At 36.8% G+C, this 22320-nt stretch overlaps 2 protein-coding genes across 2 annotated transcripts in view; one reads left to right on the top strand and one right to left on the bottom strand.

Moving 5' to 3' along the window:
- Positions 1–12968, bottom strand: part of ERP44 (endoplasmic reticulum protein 44) — a 65046-nt gene extending 52078 nt beyond the window's left edge. The window contains exon 1 of the mRNA XM_069474480.1: positions 12718–12968. Within this exon, the coding sequence (XP_069330581.1) occupies positions 12718–12774 (57 nt within the window). The 5' untranslated portion in view covers positions 12775–12968. The remainder of the gene's footprint in view (positions 1–12717) is intronic.
- A 268-nt stretch (positions 12969–13236) lies between these two features.
- Positions 13237–22320, top strand: part of INVS (inversin) — a 151225-nt gene continuing 142141 nt past the window's right edge. The window contains exons 1-2 of the mRNA XM_069474481.1: positions 13237–13349; positions 16838–16967. Of these exons, the coding sequence (XP_069330582.1) occupies positions 16862–16967 (106 nt within the window). The 5' untranslated portion in view covers positions 13237–13349; positions 16838–16861. The remainder of the gene's footprint in view (positions 13350–16837; positions 16968–22320) is intronic.

Genomic DNA, 22320 nt, shown 5'->3' on the forward strand with positions numbered 1-22320 from the left:
AAAGGTTATATTTACACACAAATTTGGTTTTAGTTAATTACCTAAAATAACTTATTGATGTCAATTACTCCAGTCTCTGACAATGGTTTCACAAACTGGTAATACAGGAATACGTATTTCTCTTAAAAGAAAATGTGCCCCGAAGACTCCCTTTTTCCTTCCTTAAACTAAAAATCATTTAAACAACCTAAATGTAAGTGTGTTTAAAGCCATTAAGAAAACATCTTTTATCTCATCTTTACAATATTCAGGAATATTTATTAACTTAGTACTTCAAAGTAATATTCCAAAATAAGTGATAGACTTAGAAATTCATCTCATATGGGAATACTGAAAATCTCTCTGCTAATATCCTCAAATATCACAATCCATTTTTCATTAGAATAAAAATAAGATTCAGAAAAGCTGGATACCACTGAATATGAATAGGTATTCCCCAAACAAAGTAAGCAAAGAAAGACATCAAACGCAAAAAGTAAAGGTGACAAATACAACTTCAGTCATAGGCTACTCAGTCATAGCTACTCAGGTGGTTTTTCTTGCATAATGGTACAAATGACAAAGAAACACTCTGTTTTGTTACAGGGCATTGGAGGCTTCTAAGAATTAAAAGCTATTTCTTGGCTGGGCAAGGTGGCTCACACCTGTAATTGTAGCACTCTGGGAGGCTGAGGTGGGAAGATTCCTTGAGGCCAGGAGTTGGAGATCAGCCTGAGCAAGAGCAAGACCCCATCTCTCCAAAAAATAGAAAAATTAGCCAGGTGTGGTGGTGAGCACCTGTACTTGGGAGGCTGATGCAGGAGGATCGTTTGAATCCAAGAGTTTAAGGTTGCAATGAGCTATGATGATGCCACTACTCTCTAGCCCGGGCCACAGAGCAAGACCCTGTCTCATTCATTCATTCATTCATAAATAAGCAAGCAAGTAAGCGATTTCTTGAGGACTCACATTATTATATATTTTAAATCACTGTTTGGTCAAGATAATAACCAGTGTGTATCAGGGAGGTCCTTATAACTTTACTTACCATTGTGGACAGGAAAATACAATTTACTCTCCTCTTTTAACCAACTCCCAATCTTTCCAATGGGAAATATATGTGTAAGTATTAGTAAGATTATAAAAGCAAGACCATATAATGAGCTTTTCTTGATCCAAATTGAAATACCCATCATAAGCTACCTTATCTGTCAATAGGTTCTCACCAAATGTTTTCATCTCAGTATCTAAATTTAAAAAGATTTGTTAAATCCCCAGTTTTCATCAAATCTATAAACAGTTTTAGCTTAATGGTCAAAACTTAATAAAAGCAGTAAATATTATATATGCTTCAGAAGTGTAAAAAACTTTACACCCCAATGGAAGCAATATTTAAGGGGTAACTATAGTGTATGTTAAGTTAGGCTTATCGGAGCACATGAAACTGTATAACCAGCAATTTGAAATCTTCCACACATACGCAAATGAGATTTTTTTCATCTCTTCAGTGACCAAAAATCTGTAGTAATAATCTACTCTTCCCTTACCAAATTCAACTAGAGAAAGATTATATATTTCTAAAGAATCATCATTTTCCATATACCTAGTCCATTACAACAGTTAGAGATACATTTTTTTGAATGATTTTGAATGTTCATAGTAATAGAGATGATGCTTTTCTATGTAGAGCAAATGATACCTTTCAAACAGGAGAGCATAAAGCATGTTTCTTCAGTTTCATTTATACCATTTACAGGAACTTATTTGTTTTGCATTAAAAATAGAAATGTATATCAAGTTAGATTTTTATTTCTATCAATCATAATTACATTTGTCAGTTTTTTGATAAGATCATGCCATAATTTACCAGGGGAATGAGACAAGTTGATAAATACTTTAAGAAACCACTAATATTTAGAATATTTAAAATGAAAATCCTCACCCATTTACTCATTTCAGAGGGGTATAAGATAGTACAATACAGAAGGATGGTCAGCACAAGAACAATCCTCCTCCAAGGTATTTCTCCATACCACAGTAACTCCATTTGATTGACAAGCTTCCCTTCTGTACTCATTACCTTACGAACAGTATCTCTTACATGCCAGATATGATGCAAAGTCCTTTATATACTTTATATCTTAATCTTACAATCTCGCAGAATAATCATCCCCATTTTTTAAGTTAGAAAAATTGAGGCTCAGAAAGATAAGGAACTTTACCTAATGTCACACAGCTAAAAAGAGGGAGAGCCAGGAATGAAGCAAGTCTTTCTAGCTTCAAAATCACTCTACCTTCTAGTACTGTCAACTGAAATGTTATTCTGGAAATCCAGACCTCAGAACTACTTCTATAATGCATCAACTCTCCCTGAAAGGGAAGAACATTGCACACCTAGCCTTCTGGGAAAGAATCCACTGAACAAACATATGTTTGAAGCATGCACAAATATTTTAACCTAACAATAACTTATATTTACAGCTTACAACACATATATTATCTCTTTACATCATCATAGCAACTCTGAAGCTGAAGTAGGAATTATATTATCCCTATTTTGTAAATGAGAAAATGGAAACTTCAGTATCTGGCATATAGTAAAAAGGAAAATATTTGTTAAATGAAGAAGACTTAAATAATCTAAAGTTACTTGTTCAAATTAATGGCAGAACAGGATTCAAATCCAGGTCTCCTTCAATTCTAAAACCAGTGGACGGTACAATAAAATGCAACTGCCTCCATAAACTATTTTCATAGTTATATAATTGAATTTAAGTTCAAACTAAGTACAGTTATAAAACAGAGCTAAGCAGACAACTTATTCACTTAGTAGTCATTTTATATTGTGATAACTTATTCACTTAATAGTAACTGCTTTTGTTAGTATAAGCACAATGTAATTGTTAGAATAAGATGACCGCAGGGGCTGGAAGCTAGTCATGTGAGCTCATTACTTCAGTGCATGCAATTTTAATACCATTGGATAGACAACTTGAAAGTTTCAAAAAAAGGATATTTACTCATTCATTCATTCACTGATCCCCTGGTCCAAACAACATTTATTGAGCACCTACTATGTGACAGAAATCAGAAGAGTATAGGTGCCTACAGTGCACTACAGACACATTCGTAAACATTCTCATTTGTTTCCCCAGAACTTTGCTGGAGAAGTCTTTATCCTCATCTGCTATGTGAGAAAATGGAAACTCAAAAATAACTTCAAAAAAATAAATAAAATAAATAAATAAATAAAATAAACTTCAAAAAATAACTTTTTGAAGTGGTCAAGCTAGGAGTCATTTCCAAATGGTAGGAGTACAAGTACATGTACGTATGTGGGTATCTTTTCTTTCTAATATTCCCACAAATCAGTAGTCTTCCACTCTACACCGAGATTAAAGAAGAGCCTAATCTTAAATTGTCCAAAATATACACATTGCTATTAAAAATCCATTCAAATATGCAGAAAGAAACAGAACCGATATATACTCAAATATTACAAGTGGTTGGTGTATGTACTTTTTTCTTCATTATGCCTTTCTCTACCATAAAAGTATTATTGCTTTCAGGAATCAAAAAAACATGTCAGGAAATCTTTTGGTTTGACATTTTAAGTTATTACAACAGTATTTTTCACACTGCAAGTTGGGACTCCTCCTGTCATACACAGAGAATATTTATACTTTAACATACTAGGAGCACACTGCCATAAACAGTCAAGGGTATTCCTGGCAGAGGCAACTGGGCCAAGGCTGAGGAGATCAATATTACCAGCAACCCAGTTAGGAAGTTAACCTGAGTCAGAATCATATGCTGAGGTTGCTAAGACCTATGGTAAGAACGAATCTTCTATCCATGAAAGTGTGAACAGATCACTTACTGTTTTTGATTTCTTACTGTGACTAATTTATAAACTAAACTTTACATAGGTATGTATGTATAGGAAAAAACATAGTATGTGTGTGTGTGTGTGTATACAGGGTTCTGTACTATCTGCAGTTTCAGGCATCCACTGGGGCTCTTAGAACATATCTCCTATGGATAAGGGGTTGGGGGGGGGAGGGAGCTACTATAGTTCCAAAGCAAAATTAGGGTCTCTGAAACCATTTCATTCAAACGTTAAACTAACAAAGAACTTTAGTATTTTGCAACATTGTAGTACTTTTGTTAACTGTGAACAGATTGCAAGACTTCCTGTGAGAAATAGTATCCATTCTTATACTAAAAACTCCTGCTATTTAGAAAGTTTGAGGAATGAGTCAATTTAAGTAGATGTTTTCTAAGAAATCACTTTGACTACAAAAAAACTGTAGCTCTTCATTATTCTTAGCTCTTCCAAAACATGAAGTCACTACAGAAGTGTGAGCTTATGGCCAGCTACTTGACATTTTACTGTACTTGGGCCAGAACTCTAGTAATAAAAGTCAAAGAAACTGAAAATGTACAAATTTCTTCTCTCAGGATAACTCTAAATCACAATACTTATCTTACACTTGAAGCTGTTCTTTAAGCAAAGAGATAGACTTCAAGAATGTGTTGGTAATTTTTAAAAGCTGGCATTTCCCTGTACATTTCCAAACCTTCAAGTACAACAAAACAGCTAAACAGTAGTCATGTAAATATGAGTTATCTTTTCCAAAGGACCAAAAAATTTTTTAACTGTTTGACATTTTATTTTTTAGACATATTCATGGTCTGTATTCCATCACTAAATCATACTTTATTCTCATTTTGGAATTTGCATTAAATATGAGTGTGTCTTTGTGAGCTCATATAATTTCTGGCCATTTTCAAGTAGGTAGAAAGAGATGCATGTTAATTTAAGGATTTATCAAATTAGAAGATTAAGCTTCTGGCAAGGGTATCTTTTTGATACCTGAGGCAAACATTTAAAACACATCAACAGGCCATCATTTTACAGGTAAGTTTACTAACTAAAATGGAGGCATATTATTATTCAGTAAAATTTCCCCTAAAGTATCATTTAAAGCTGTAGCCCTCAAAAGGGATTTTACCACTGAGACAAACTGCAGGCCTTCAAATCCCAAAGTCACAGTCACATTCCATTAGAGTTCGAAGAACAGTCTATTCAATCCTACTCAATATTCAGTTGAGAAAACTAAGTCCTCGAGAAGGAAAGTGACTTGCCTTCAGTGACCTCGTGAACTACAGGAAGAATCAATGCTAATATTCAAACTCATTTTCTAGTTTCACTATTAGTCTTGGTGCCTTCCTAAATTTGCTATCAGGCAACCAAAAGCCAAATCTGTGCTCACTGATAAGATTGACATTTTCCAGATTATTGCTCTCCCTTAACAGGCAAGATATGTTCCTCGCAAGCTTTGAAACTTCATTTAAGGCATTTTCCTTATTCTTTACCCCAGCTCTGTTTTGGCTTCTAAGACAGACAGAAGGAGCAAAGCTCTAGCCCAGACGTATCCACTTTCTGCAGATGGCACTTTCTATGATGATGGGAATGTTCTGTAATTGGCACTGTTTAATACAGTAGCCACTTGTCACATGCGGCTATTGAGCACTTGAAATGTAGCTACTGTGACTGAGGAATAAAAATTTTAATTTAATTTTAAGGATTTTAAATTTACAGCACAACTCTAGACAAATATAACTTCATTCATTATTACTGCATATGATCCACTCATGGTTCTTATATCCTTTCCCTCCTGCTAAATATAGCAAGACACTAATGGTTGAGTCCCTTAGAAATAAAAAGGGCTCCAGTTCCTTTTTTCCAGGGTCAAAAACTCTTCTGATTCCTAAAGATGTTTTTCTAAAACATCTTTAACATCTGTTAAATCCAATTACCAAAGGTCCCACTACCAGACTATAATAATCTTAACAAAGAAATGGAAAAAATATTGGCACTCTACTATTTAGCCTACAGTTTTCTTTAGGTCAAATACTATAACAATGTTTTTCTGAGATGTTTTTCTTCTTCCTTTTCATTGCTTTTCTTTTTTAAGAGATGGGGTCTTGCTATATTATCAAAGCTAGCCTCGAACTCCTGGGCTTCCTCCTCAGCCTTCACAGTAACTGGGATTACATTATAGGCATGCATCACCATAACTAGCTGCTTTTCTCTAATATTTTACATTAGTAATGCTCATGTCTACAAATTCAGGTGACTTAAAATTAAAGTCTGATATAATGCTCAAAGTTCTACATAATGATAACATCATACAGCTGTAGAAATCACAGAGATCTTAACCACAATATCGCCAAAGATTCCCAAAGCAGTTAGAATTTGGTTTCAATCTTTACAAGGACAGAACCACAACCTCAGACCCATGACATTACAGAAGAGACTCCTCCAAAGCGGCACTGTTTTCCTCTCCCCTCTTGAATGGGGTAATCTGATTGCTGGTGAGAACACACTGTGGACGTGACTTTTATTTTTTACTAAATTGATAATGATTGTTCTAACAGAAACTGGCTAAAGGGTTTGCCAGCTTCTTTAGGGCCAATTCTGACATTTGGCCATGTCAGCAAACCAGACAGCAAGACTTCTCAAAAAAACAGAAACAAAAAAATCCTTCAAGGCAATACTCAAATTGATCTTTCTCCAAGAAGACATGTCTTATTCCTCCATTGGGAAATAATTTATTTCTTCCAAACATCCATAGCAGCACTTCTCAAACTTTTATGTGCATATGAATCACCTGGGTGTAAGCTGTTAACGTGCAAGTTCTGACTCAGTAGGCCTGACGTGAGGCTATCTGAAAGAAATTCTGACACCGAGGCTTACAACCACATTTCTGAATAGGAGGATCTATAACCCACTTCTACAGATACCCTAGACACCCACCACTTTCTTTTTGAGATTCTAATTATTGTACATACACATCTTCTCTCCTCATCTGAATTATAATTTCTTGGAGGCAAAATATGCACTTCAATTATCTTTTCCTCTTCCACAGTAGGTTGTAAGCAGGCATTCAAATGACAGGCAGAAAGGAAAAAATAATACCAATGTTACAGATTAAGTTCCTGCAGCCTGTACCATAGAGAGTCCCCTCCATGGAATCAAAGGTAGGCTGAAGATCAATAAATGTTGTGAAAAGTCAAACTGTTTTTAATCACTTCCTTGGTTGGAAGAAACAGAACACAGCAATGGTTAGTATCAGAGAAGCTGTGACCAAAGCATGCTACTCCTTACACGGATAACAGGGTGAGGGGCACAGACCTGCAACTTGTTGAAAAGCCAGCAGATTTTTTTAAGGAACTACTCAATCAAATAATAAGTCTATAATTAGGAAGACTTAGAGGATATCCTTTTTGAAAACAAGATGGACTACACAAAGAATCACTGAATCATCAAATCCAATGTGCTTACCTTATCGACCAAAAAATTTAGTTAAGTAATTTACACAAGGTTACAGTGTTAAATAAATGGAAGAGTTGGAACTTATACATAGATGCCCTGACGTCCATTTTTTGCACTATGCTGTCTCTTGAATGGATACTAATGAATAGAAAAAGGAATAATACCTTCCATTGTTCTTAAACTAAACTTCTGAGCACATTTATTCTGAATTACTAGTAGAGTAACCAATTTTTTGAAAAAAGGACAAATAACATGAACAAGTAAAACAGACATATACAGAAATATGTATGTCAATAAATATGAAAAAATATTTATTACCTTGGTTGTAATCAAAGAAGTGTAAATTTAAATTGAGATACCATTTTTGGTCTACTAAATTGGCACAGATTACAAAAACACCCACTGTGACTGAAGTGTGAGAAAGTGGGACTACTCATACACCGTTGGTAAGAATACACACTGGTACAACTTTTCAGTACGGCAATGTGGTACAATGTATCAGAAATTCTAAATATAAAACATACCATATGACCCAAAAAAATATAATTCTAGAAAAGTATCCTGAGGATATATTTGGACATTTGCAGCGAATATCACTGTATGCATATCTTTTATAACGGTGAAAAACTGGCAATAACCAATAACCAAATGTCTGAAAAGATGAAGTAAATTATAGTGTATTTAAATTTAAAGACTGAGATGCTATAAAGCTATTAAAAATCATAGTATACAATTTAGAAGAAGTTTCCAATAACTGTGGCAATTAGACATCTTCTCCAAGGCTTTTACAAATTTTAATCCATTGGACGTATGATTGAATTCACATAGGGTAGTATATTCCAGTGCCTTTCAACCTTGTACACCATAGAATCAACTAAGAATATAAAGGGTTAAGAACGGTGTGTGTGTGTGTGTGTGTGTGTGTGTGTGTGTGTGTCTAGTAACCAGAAAAAGACCAACAGTTCTACAGAAGACAGGCTAGAAACAGAAAGACAGTTCATACAAAGAAAAATGCAAATGACCTTTACACATAAGAAAGCTCAATCACATTCATATTAAAGAGACACAAATTAACATACATTGAGATAACATTTCTCACCTATCAGACTTACAAATACCCAATCATTTGACCTCATACCTTGTTAGCAACGATACAGGGAAATTCTATTCCATCCTAGGTGAGATCACAAAATGGCACAACCCCTATTCAGATGAATTTCAAAATATATAGCAACATCTACAAAGTTACATATACATTTACTTTTTGCCCTAGCAACTTTCACTTATAGAAATCTACCTCAAAGATACACTATCAAAATTACATATGCACAAACTACCATTTGCTGAACTATCTGTAACAGCAAAAGAATGGTAACAACAGTGGATTTGCAAATCTACCTAGGGGAGTATAGTTAAAAAGAAATATAAAATATTTCTATTCTCACCTCTAAATTTTTAAGTTAAAAAAAGGTGAAGAAAAGTAGGAATAATGTGCTACAGTTTAATAAATGATGAGGGAAAAACAAATACATACATACATAAATACAAATACATTGTACATTTAGAAAAAAAGGGCCATAAAATTGAAAAATGAAAAAAAGTTTTCCTATTTTAGGAGGGAGATAATAGAAAAGTCAGACAGAAATTAGACTTATCTGAATATAGTTTGCTTTATAGATTTGGCTTTGGAAGCAGTAAATTTTACATAATTATAAAATAAAAGATAAATTTTAAAAAACTAAAGATTGAAAGATAAAGGAAACAAATGAACCTAACAATACATATTGAGCTGGTGGTTAAGACCACATAAACTGAATTTCAAATTTATAGGAAACGCAAGGAACAGAGAAACATAAAACCAGAATATCCAGAATGTGGGAAATTCTACAGGACAGATGATCCAGCTTCCTAAATAAATTACAAGGAAAAAAGATGAGATGGAGAGGGAACCTATAGGTTTAAAAAGTTTTATAAACAACACATAAACCAGTTGGAATATATGGATTTTATATGGTCTCTGCTTTGAATAATCAATGTTAAAAGAAAGAAATATCCAAACACTGACTAGATATTTGATGTTATGAAGGAATTTTCTGTTAATTTTTCTAGATGTAATAATGGCATTCTGGTTTTTGTTTTGTTTCTTAATTCTTATTGTTTAGAGACATACTAAAAAAAAAATCACCTGGGAAATGTGTTTAAAAAAACTAATGTCTGGGCCCCATAGATATAACTGATTTCATACAGGGCTCAGACATCATTTTATTAAAACTGCCACTGATGATTCTAATGAGCAGGCAGGTTTTGTAAAAACACTGATCTGGGGCAAGTTACCTCAACAGTATAAATAACTCACCTGATTATCAAGCCAACTACAATGCCTCTAAAAGTACTCATCTTAAAGATTGGAATCTGCATGTATTATTGCAGTAATGTCTAAAACTGACATCTCTGATTCCACTGTACTTATTTTTAAGGTACTTATGAAGATTAAATGTTAACTTAGCTCTCTAAATTTACTTAGCTCCCTAAACAAACTTTTCTTGGCTTCCTATACATATTGAACAAACCAGGAACAACGATGGAAAAAACTTTTAACTGTTGAGGCACAGGGCAATTAGAACTAGTAATAACCTGTGATCTAGAAACATAATTATCAAGAGATTAACAAGAAAATGTCTTCAATAAAGCAACTGGAGTGGAGTGCTCCAATTCTTTTAAGATATATAAGACAACTTCGTTCCAATTTAATCCTCTTAATCTCACCTTTTCCAAACTCTTGTACATAAACAATACAGAAGAACAATGCTAAGAAATAATTAAGGGGAAAATGATTACTTTCAACCCAGAATAAAGCCATCTCAGATAAAAAGATAAACAGAAAAGGGCTGATTTATGTATATATTATTTATTTTATTTAAATATATAGGAAAGCTCAGGAAAAAAAGTTATCACATTGAGCTTTTGTGTTTAGTTATCCATTCAGAAAGGCTTATTAGACATGGAGTGATATGTTCCAAAATGCTTTTGAAATCAGGGAAAGATAGCTACTTGCCTCCAAAAGTTTAGGATTATCTTTCAGCTGTTATCTTATGAACACCACTAAGTATGAATAGGTCTAGTTCTTGAGGGCTGAAGTATAAAGTGCCTAAAGAAAATATTATAGGAAGAGAATATATGGTATTTTAGAGCAAGCTATTTAAGGAAAAAATGATTACCTCAGCTAAGTGGGAAGTTGGGTTTTCTACGGCTGCATGTGGGAAGGAATAAACTTGAGGTCTGAGAGAGTTGGAGGAGGAGGAGGAAGAAAGTACACTAGGGAACAAAGAGAAGAAATTATTAGACAAGTGGGATACTGAATAAGCACGTTCCATCAGTAGGATAAAAAAACTCAAAGACAACCAACTCAAAAGTTGTGATTAGACAGGATATATGTTTTATAAATATTCGCTAACTAGTATGTGATTACTAAAACTAGGTAAACACTGTTTTTAATTAATCTAGCTTGACCTGTAATTCTGGTTTATTATATCTTTTCTGGGGCTTTATTTTCCAGCCCATTCATCTTTACAGGTATTCTCTACATCTTCTAGGTTTCTACTCATTTACATTTGCACAGGAAGATAAATATACAAAATATTAACTAGATTTTATTTAAATCTAGACTTTATTTGGGGAAAAAAAATCTCTTCTTGTATGTATTTAACAGGATTAGATTTTCTACAAAAAACATGAGTTATTTCAAAATAAATTCTTTCTCCTTCTTAAACTTTGCTCTACGACCAAACATAACATTTGAGGAAAGTACATCTGATGTAGTTTACATACTCAATATCTCAACTTTTGTTTCCAATGTCTTAAAATTTTTGTGCTTTTTGATAACCTAAAAGTAATTTCTACCACATAATTCAAGCCAATTTACAGGTAAGGAAAACATTAGTAACCAGTGTCTTTAAGGAGATAGTGGTCTCTAATAACAGTATTATCCCAACACTTTTAGAAGGAAAAAAAATCAGTGTATAATGAAATTACCAAGAAACAGCACTATACAGAATATTTTCCTCCATACAGAAGTCATTCACTGTTGAATGCTTATAAGAAGTGGCAATAAGACAATCACTGAATATTACCATGTTTACATACAACTTTTAGTTCTCAAAAGTACTTTGACATTCCATTTAGGTATTTTTAGTGCTCTTCCTGAAAAGGTTCAAATGAGATAAGAAGAGAGAGAGAACGAGAGATGAGAGGAGAGAAAGGGAACTACTTCAAACACAAATATTAAAAAATTTAGTGTGATAATGGTGAAATAAGCACTGCAGGTCAAGAAACCTGTTTCTAATCCCAGTTCTCCCAGTAACCTGCTATAAGACTTCCTGTGAGTCATTTAATTCTGTTTCTTAAATTGTAAAGAAAATGGTTCTTAATGTTTATCTTAAATTTCAATTTCTAAAACTCCATTATAATTATTTTCAAATACTGTATTATAATAACAGCCAATTAAATGCACATACATATACCTCATTTTGCCATATGGATTTAGTAATTCACATTTGTCTCAATTTGACCTGAAGCCTGGATCACTTCGGTTGCACACTCAAGATGTACTTTGGAGAAAGAGAGACTAGGGAAAGATTCTTTTACAAGATGGAATGATGCTGAGTAGATTAGGCAGTTAAGGAGTAAGTGCTTTTGTACGCAGAAGACCTGGTCATTCTCAAGTCAGGAGCACTGAAGAAGAAATCTGCTTCAGTGAAGGGTTTGGAGTAATAGGGTATAACAAGACTTGAGGGAGGCCCGGAGCTGAGGTTGTCAGGTAATCAGACCCTCCACCCTTTAAACCCTTATTCCCCCAGTGGACACCAAACCAGTCTCCAGTTCCGGGTTCCCAACCAATCGCATCAAGCCACAACAGACGGCTCTGCCAACCCGGGCACTGTTTCAGGGTTCCCGAGTGAGATTCACACGACCCCAGCACCTGTCGGCCCCACACCCTTCCCAAATGGAGAAGGGTAAGAGAGAACGCTAGGTCTATCCTTGGTCCTTTCCGATTCAAGCTACCACCAGGTCCACTAGCCCTCAAAACTGAAACAACCACCACCGTACTCCAGGGGTAAGGGAAAGCTCCTCCTCCGTGACCCTTTTACTCCCCCCCACCCCGGGCTAATTCTCCAGTTTACAGATCCCAACCCCCGACCGTGGTTTCTCGGGCCCTGGGGACCCCCAGGCCTGGAAGCGAACTGATGGATAACGGGAGAGAAGGCAGCGAAGGGGGGTATACCCCTCACCGCGGGAGGAAAAGAGAGGAAAGCAGGGGCAGCAGTGTTCCCCCTCGGCGAAGGTGGGAGGCCGTTCGTGCGTCTGTGGAAGGGTCTGTCATTCCCTCACTCACTCACCAGGAGCAGCAGGGAGCATCTGAGGTCGGGTAAGGATAGGAAGACGGCAGGATTCATGGTAACGCTGGGGTCCACGGCAGGGACAGGCGTTGGCAGCTGGGACTGGGCTGGGTTGGGTTGGGTTAGGAAAGGGCTAGGCTCCGGGAGCCGACGGCAGCGGAGGATTCTCCCGGCAGCGACACCTCGCCCTCTCCACCCGGGCTCCAGCGGCGAAGACCCGGGACACTTCCAGAGGCCTCGCACACCCTCACTTCCGGGTCCTGCTCACGATGGGGGATGTCGGGAAATGTAGTCCTGCGGTACTCTCGCCGAGTACGTCATCGGACATCTAGAACTCCCTTTCCCATTAGGCTCTCGGTCCAGGTCCACCGAGTCCGCTACGCGCGAGGCCCTGTGGGATAGAAAGGGTGGAGGACGGGTGTACTTCTGTGCTTCAGACGATGGGAACTACAATTCCCAGAGGGCTGTGCGGCCGAGCGCTTCAGGCGGTCTCCTAGGGGCCTCCGCTAGCTCCGGCGCTGTGGGGCTGACCCAGCTGGGTGTAGTGTCCTGGCCTGGCGGGAGGTGCGGCCCGGGTTTGGGTCGCGCCTCCTGGAGCCGCCCCCGGGACATCAGTCCTGGAGGAGGCGAGGGTGAGTAGGAGGGGGCCTGGCTGGGGAGGCTCGGTCTGTACCGCCTTGGCCCCTGCCGCAAACTTAACGGCCCTCGTGGCCTGGGTTGTGGCCTGAGCCTCCATCACTGGTCTCCTCGCCTGCTGCTGCTGCTTTCTGCGCTAATTCCTGCATTATAAAGTCGGAGCCACCTCTCAGGGCCTCGGTTGAATGAGTCAACGACTGACTTATCCCTAATTGTCTCAGAGGGCTCGTGTAAGGAGTAAATATGGTAATGGATAGGAAAGCACGTTGTAAAATGGAAAGCTCAGTGCGAGAGTGATTGCTGCTAATGCGTGAATCACTCCTGCAGGACGATTACGAAATTCCTAAGCCAAGCAGTCGAGGAGCTTAACCTGACCCCAGGTAGCTCTGCAGCATTTTCTGTAAACACTCAGCCAGTACAAGCGCCCACACAGGGTCACTGCTAAGTACTCTGGAGGCACTCGGCGCTTTTGTGGTTCTCCCTACTGCCTGCCTTTGCTCCAGCTTTCTTGCTACCTAGAATGGCTTTACCTCCTTCTCTTTCTGAAATGCCATCTTAAAGTCACCATCTTTGAGAATTTCCCCAACAACCAACCCTTTAGTCCTAATCAGAGTTACTCTTCCTTTGTGTGTGACTGCAACACCTCTCGTTTTGTACCGTTATAATTTGTTAGAGCTTCATTACACGGTCTTGTTTTATAATTAGTTAATGATGATAACTTTGTATTTTATAGCAGTTTAAAAAACTGGTTTTGATTTTCATCTATAAAAAAATGACTTACAAAAAAGTTGGTACTAAAAAAATACATTTGTGCTAAAAAGAGCCCTAGAGCTTTGTTTTCCCAGCTGACAAAATTAGATAGTGGCAGAGCCAATACTCTTACTTAGTTCCCTGACTCTTTGTTCAGTGCTCTTGTCTGTACCATTCATCTACATCTCTGACACAGCCCAAGTAAGCCCAAGTATAGTTGCAATGGGAAATTTAAAAAGAGAAGGGACTCATGAGCATGAACTTGTTATTCCAAGAAATTAAACTTTAATCCTGCTGACCCTTTGGACTTAGCACTCAACCTATGAACTTTCATTCAACAAACATTTACTGAGCACCAGCTATATACCTGTTACTGGTATATAGTTGCTGGTATACTGTTCTTAGTGCTAAGAATTATGCAGTAAAATGTGTGTGTGTACATATATATAAAACAAATCTAGTTTTAGTATATTTTTCAAAGGGTATAAACTTTTTTGTGATTCTCATGTGCTTAAAACTCTGATCACTTAGAATCTGAAGTGACAGATCTTAGAGTTCAGAACAATGCCTAACACATAGCGCTCAGCTTGTTGAATGAATGAATGTGGTCCACCTTTTTCATTTTTCATATTTTACAGAAACCCAGAGAGCTAAGATAGCCCAAGGACACATTGCTTATTATTAACCTAACCAGGTCTAGAACCCAACTGCTAGGACTCCTCTACCATCTTTCCACCTCCACCTCTGTTTTGTACCTTCTCTCAAGTGGCTTTAATATAATCCTGCATATGACAGTAGTTCTTCTGACATGACAGACATTCTCAGACATGACAGAAGTCTCACAGCACCCTCTTCCTCCATATTTTCTGTCAGCATGTTAAATTGTCAGCAAAATAAAGACATAAAGAGTTGACCTTTACCATAATTAAGAAAATATGTTCTCTCTAAGGTATAATTTGAACCAATAATCCTTGTCAATGACAATACAAGTACTGGTTCACCAGTTGTGATAAAGTTATCTTACAAAACTCCCAGATCCCCAGGAGTCACAGAAATTGGAGTAACATGCTTTTTGGCGAAATCAGAAGAGGATTTGCTTACCCTAGCAGCAGCAATTAACTGGAGCTGATTTAACAGCGGCTCCCTTGAGATAAGTATGTATGCTCCAGTTTGCCATGATCCCATTACTCCCTACATTTTTTGCACTTGTTACCTCCTTGGTCCTTGCAGGCATTCAACTTTGAAACTTTGATATGACATCTTAGGTTCAGGAAGGATGTTTAAGATCATTGATGCAAATAGCCCTCTTTTCTTCCCATCAGATGCTTGAATTCTTGCTGCATTTCTGACATAGTCCAGCCTCTGCTTATACACTTTTATGATAGGGAACTCACTTTTCCTGTGCAGCTGATGCTTTTTTTTTTTTTTTTGAGACAGAGTCTCACTCTGTTGCCCAGGCTAGAGTGAGTGCCGTGGCGTCAGCCTAGCTCACAGCAACCTCAAACTCCTGAGCTCAAGCGATCCTCCTGTCTCAGCCTCCCGAGTAGCTGGGACTACAGGCATGCGCCACCATGCCCGGCTAATTTTTTCTATATATATTTTTAGCTGTCCATATAATTTCTTTCTATTTTTAGTAGAGGTGGGGTCTCGCTCTTGCTCAGGCTGGTCTCGAACTCCTGAGCTCAAACGATCCGCCCACCTCGGCCTCCCAGAGTGCTAGGATTACAGGCGTGAGCCACCGCGCCCGGCCCAGCTGATGCATTTTTAAAAGGTTCTAACAAGCTGCGTGAGACTACCAGTCAGAACAAACTTTTCATTAATGAAATAAGGTTAATCCTAATGATATGGTGTTCCAAGCAAGATCCTAAGGTCAGGATCTCAAACTAGGTATATTTTCCTGATGGACCAAGGAGAAAACAGATAAAAATCTCACGCTTTGTGAGTGTGAGGGAAAGAACAAGGTACCTTTTAATTTAGCACTTAAATCTGGTTAATTCAAACTTGACAATTAAGTTTACATCATACCCTTTTAGTGGTTTAGTCATCAGCTTTATTCTCAATAGCAATTCTAATGTTTAGTATTATGTGTAATCATATCATTTGTATTAACTTAGAAGTCACTGTAACTTTTGAGCCCTGTGCCTAATGTTAAATGTTGAGTCTCTTTTTTTTTCTGAAATAGCCCCTGAGAAGGGTCTTAGAAGCACCTAACCCTCTCATTTTACAGATTTGCAGTTTGTGCAAAGGTCACCTAATTTGCCACATTATGGCAAATTAGGACTATAAGTTTTTCGAATCCTAGTCAAATATTTCTAGCAAACCATGTTTAGAACATACCCACTTGGAACTGATGACACAGGTTGGTTGGTTGGTTGGTTGGTTGGTTTTAGGAAACAAGGTCTCACTCTGTTGGTCAGACTGAAGTGCAGCGGCCCAATCATAGCTCACTATAACCTCAAATTCTTGGGCTCAAGCGATCCTCCTGCCTCACCTTCCTAAGTAGCTGGGACTACAGGTGTACACCACCATGCCCAGCTAACTTTTTAAATTTTTTGTAGAGATGGGGTCTAGCTATATTGCACAAGCTGGTCTTGAACTCCTGACCTCAAGCGATCCTCCTGCCTCAGCCTCCCAAAATCCTGGGATTATATGCATAAGCCACCATGCTGAGCCTGATGAAACAGGTTTTATAAATGTTTCCTGCATATGCTCATTGTCTGAATCATTGTTTCAGGTTGCTCCAGTTGTTGAGAAGACTATGAACAGGTCAGAGAACTTGCTCTGTACTGGTTCCTCATTAGCATCTCAAGTTCATGCTGCTGCTGTTAATGGAGATAAGGGTGCCCTTCAGAGGCTCGTAATAGGTAAGCAGTCCCCTTAAATCCAGAAACTTTAAAAATAATTCTTTGTCCTAAGGAAGTTTGTTAATTTTAGTTTTAATTTGCAAGGTACTCATACATTTTAGTGCAAATATATATTGTTATTTACATTTTCTTCCAACACTTGGACAAGAAAGAAATTAAGCCCTGAAACTTAAAAATATGGATTAGGATTAGGTGTACTTGAGAAATTTCTATGTATTTGGCACTGAATGGAAATGCCAATTCTAAGGTGCTAAGGGAATTACTTTATCTTTATAATAATAGAGATATGGAATGAGAGAGTAGATAATGATCTTTTAACATTTAATATATTCCTAAAGTACTTAGGTTTATAAATAGTTTAATTTTGAATGATTTAAAATTGATTTGGACTGATTCAATGTTTTCCTTATCATTTATATATATAAATGATATATAGAGGTCCAGTGTTGAAGTTCTAGAAGGAGAGAACAAAGTGAATAGGGGAGAGACATTATTCAAGAACAGAATGGCTGAGAATTTTCCAGAATTGTAAAAACCACAAATCCACATATTCACAAGTCACAAAGAGAATAAACAAAATAAAAACATAAATTTTTTGTAATCTTTGTATATACCAGTGTCTGGTGACATCATGATTGATAACCTGGGCTACAAAATGAAGTCCAGACTATTTAATACTAGAACTTTCATACCTGTTCCTTCAAAATTTATTTTCATTCTACATTTCCAGTTTTTTCAGGAACTTCTACCAGTGCTCCCTAACTCCTGGCAAGGCTAGATGTTATTTCGGTTCCTTAAGATGCCATGAATTTTTGTCTTACTTTTCTCTGTACATTCTGTTTCCTCTCCTCTTCTCTATCTGCTACCCGGTTATCTTCTTCTCTACTTAAAAAAAACTCCTACTGGGGGGATGGGCGGGACATGGGCAATATATATAACCTGAACTTTTGTACCCCCATAATAAGCTGAAATAAAAAAAAATGTAATTAACCAGCCACCTTCCTTGATCTTATATTCAAAAAGAAAAAAAAAAAAACTCCTACTGATCTTTAAAGACAACTATTTTATCACATACTCTGTGAAGATTTCTCTTCCTCTTTCAGAGATGTTATACTAATTTCACCTCAGCTTTCTATGTTCACTGGAACTTGGCATCTTCTACCACCTCCAAATCACTTAAACATTCCATCACTCAACTAAAACTCTTACTTTCAGCTCACTTACTAGTGAGGAACAATAGTTTTTCATCCTTACTGAGACTTCTAATCTAGTATCTTCTCTAGTTTTGATCATCAGTTTCCTTCTTTCCTTACCCCTTTACCTTCCTCCCTATTCAACCCTAATTCCATGATTTATGATTAAAATCCTTATCTTGGAAAAATTCCCTTTTTTCCTCATCTTCTGTTGCACTTGGCTGTTGCAATCCCAACTCCGGATGGATCATCTGTGTCTACCCCTGAGCAATTGAACCCAGCTGAAAGATTACTATCACCCCAAATTCATGTTACCGACTTCAGATAGGCACTCAGCACCTACTGCTCATCATACCACATTTCTCCATAATGAATGTTTCATACCTTCTCACTCTACCAAAACCTCTGACTGCCAATTCCCACCGCCCCCCCTTCACTCTCATTAATGCATTATACTTCTTAGAGAAAATAAAGACAATAAGTAGGAACTCCCTTATCTTTCAGCATGATATCTACAAATCTACCTATATGTGCACCCATCTTCTTCTCTCTTCCTACTAAAACACAGCAAAGATCTCTCTTTCTCAAAGGCCAGTTCTTGTACACATGCTCTATGTTCTGTCCCCTCCGATCTTCTCAGGGACCTTGACCCTTTTTTCCCCCTCTGATTACTACATCTTCAACTTTTTCTTCTATTCTAAATTCTTCCCATCAGTATTTAAATAAGCTCTATTGTCTCCATTATTTAAAAATCCCTTCCCTGTTTCTTCATCCCCCTCTAGGTTTTGCCATCTCTCTCACCTTTCCCTCACGGCTGCATTAGTGCACAGGCTAAACTGCTACAACCATGACTTAAATAAGATAGAAGTACATTTCATTCTCATAATAGTACACAGGTACATGGAGAGTCTAGGTTGGGTAGATAGCTCTGCTTCACAAAACCATCCAGGTGTTCTGCCAGGGCTTGGGTCTGCCATTCTCAACATGTGGCTTCTTCCATCTCTATATCAAAGGCAGATACTTTCGTTGTAGTCATAGCCCAGTCAGAAGGAAGGGAGAAAAAGAGACTGCAGAGAAAGTAATTTGTATTAAGCAGGTGGACCAGACTTAGATACAGAGTCACACTTAGGATAAAAAAGCTAAAAAAAAAAAAAAAAAAAAGTCCCTGGATGGTGTCATGCCCATGCTCAGGGGGCTCAATTTCTAAAAAGAATAATGAGAGAATGGATGGGGGAGGCAATTATCACTCTCTGTCACCAAAATCAAGCTTCTTGAACCATCTGCACCCATTGTCCCCTCAATTCACTCTTTTATTAAAAGGAAACAAAACGTACTTCCTTATTTTGAAATATACACATAGGGCAGTGCATACAATTTATACATACAATTTATACATACAATTTGCCAAATAAATAAATCAAACATCAATGTAACCACCACCTAGGTCAAGGAACAGGACGTTATCAATACCCCCAGAAACCTCTAATGCGTCTTTCTCTGCCCGCTAGAGTAATTTGCTATCTTAACTTTTATAATAATTGTTTCATCGTAGTTTTACCACATAAGTATACATCCTTAAACGTGGTAGTTTAATTTTGCCTTTTTTGAACTTTTTTGCTAAATAGTCTATGTTCATTTCAACTGAAAAATGTATGTACAGTTACGTCATTTTCCTGCCCAACTCTTCAATTGCTTCCCATTATGCTTGGAATAAAATTTAAAAGGCTACGTGTATCTCTTTCACTCTCCATCCTCACCTTTCACCACTTTCTTCCTAGAAAAACTTGCTTGCTTTCAGCATTTCAAACCTGCCAAACCCTTTTCTGTCTCAGGGCTTTTGCCTGAAATGCTGTTCCCGGCATTCTCTGTCTGACTAACTCTTAGTCATCCTTCAAGTCTCAGCTTTAAGGTCACTTCTACAAAGAGGCCTGCTTTAACCATCCAATCTCAGTTAAACCCATTCATTGTATTCTCTCTTGGCACTCTGTAGTTTTTCTTCATAGAACTTGTTTCAGATTATAACTATATATTTGACTATTTTAATGTCTTTCTCCTCCATAAGCTAGTGGCCTCCATGAGAGTAGACTGGATTTGCTTAATTCATCACTGTGTACACAGAATTCAACACAGTGCTTGGCACAGAGTAGGCACATAAGAATATTTGTTGAAAGAATGAATAAATATTTGATCATTCTTTAGGTATCTTTCTTCCCAAGTAATCTATCCATCATCTTGAAGATGAGGACTAAAAATTAATTGAGTTGAATTAAATTGAATTGAGAGACAAGTTGGGAATAAATCCTGTGAGAAAAAAAAATATTGTTTTAAGTCAGAACGTCTCAAGAAAAAGCATCATATAAAATAAAATCTTTATTATTTTAATTAAAAAAACCTTTAAAGAAAACAAAATGTGTGTTATAAATTGAAAACACTTATGTTTGTATGGTTCAGTCATACAAATCAATTAATGTGTTTCATTGTAAAACTTAAACAATCTATAATTTTATATCCCCAAAGGGAAAATCCTGAAAAACCAAAAGGCAATCATGATGTGAATCTAGTATAGAGCTGATAAATTATGTATAAATTGGGTTCCTGTGTTTTCTATCATCTTGTCTGAGGAACTCCTGACTCATTACTGACTGAGGGTGACACTACTCATTTTTTTAAGAATCATACCATTATGTCTCTGTGCACAGACAGTAATACCTTTGCTCCATGGTATTTCCCAGCATTTGTATACTAAAATAGTAACTGTTTCTTCTTAAATTTCAGTGTATCTTAAACATCCTTTTATGTATCACATGTTTAATGATCTCTAAATATATGCTATTTCTCTTTTCTAAGCTAGTGATATAGTACTACAGATGAATTATTTTTTTTCTTGAATCTTTGTTCACCAACTGCTCAGTGAATTCATTCACTTTAGCATTTTCTGTTTTCCCCTCTCTGTTTCCATGGAGAAGTATGTCAGTGATGTGTTTGACTCCATGGAAACAGATGAGTGTCTCTTTCTACATACACAACTAATTAAATCGAACACTTTCTGTGCTGCCCATTGTCCTGGAGGAGGACTGAAGAGGCCTTCTCTAAATGAGACATCAGTAGCAATTTTTAGTGTTTACCTAATACAATGGATTCATGTTTTAACATATCTCACTACTTCCTAGATTCACATGTATTACGGCTTAGTTTGGGGCCCTAAAAACATAAACATACATAGTAAAATCTTTATATGCTGTAGTTATTGATGTTATAGCCTTTTTCTTAACAACAAACTCAAATAATTTGAATGAATACCAGAGATATAATTGATAATAGAATTTAATAGTTTCCTCTTAATACTATGCAGTATAATGTAGTAGAAAGAGTGTGGATTTTAGAGTCCAGTAAACCTGGATTTTGACTTCTAACTCTGTCATTTATTTAGCTGTACTACCTTGGTTAAGCCACTGAATCTTCTTGAACCTCATATAGTTTCCTCATCTGTAAACTATAGATAATAATACTTATGTGAGAGGTAAATGAGATAATAGCAATAAAATATCTAGCATCCCCTGACACATAGTAGATAATAAGCAATACCTTAATACTGTTATTGCTATATCAGGTTGGACTTAAACTAATCAAGTCTCCTGTAGTTTCAGAAATGTCTGAAAATGAAAAAGCACTCAATGCTACCAAGACTAATATTGAGGTGTTTTGTGAAAACCAAACAGTTTTGGATTTGTAAATATGCACAGTGTGTAATGATTGATGTTGGCATTAGTGCTAACAATATTTGAGGTTGTTTGCAGTGGTATAGTGACCAAGAAGCACCATTCTGTTTCCACTACAACTTTTGATGCACTGTCCATGTTCTGAGCAAGCATAATCTGTCTGAATCATTTCTTCTCCTCGTATTTAAATCTCCTGACACAGTAGTTAGATACAGCAATGAGCGTCATAAGTAGCAGTGAAGAGGTGCTATTTCAGGTTTTTTCCTTTATCTCAACCCTTACCTTAAATGTTAGGGTCATTAAATGTTTTTTATAAAGGCTTGCTTCTATACGAATGTGTCTATAAATATACTTATATGTATATGCATCCATACATACTAATAATAGTAATAAAATTATCCAACATTCATAAAGTTATGTTTTATATGCCAGCCACTGTAT

The sequence above is a fragment of the Eulemur rufifrons genome, chromosome 7, assembly GCF_041146395.1.
Source record: "Eulemur rufifrons isolate Redbay chromosome 7, OSU_ERuf_1, whole genome shotgun sequence".
Lineage (NCBI taxonomy): Eukaryota > Metazoa > Chordata > Mammalia > Primates > Lemuridae > Eulemur > Eulemur rufifrons.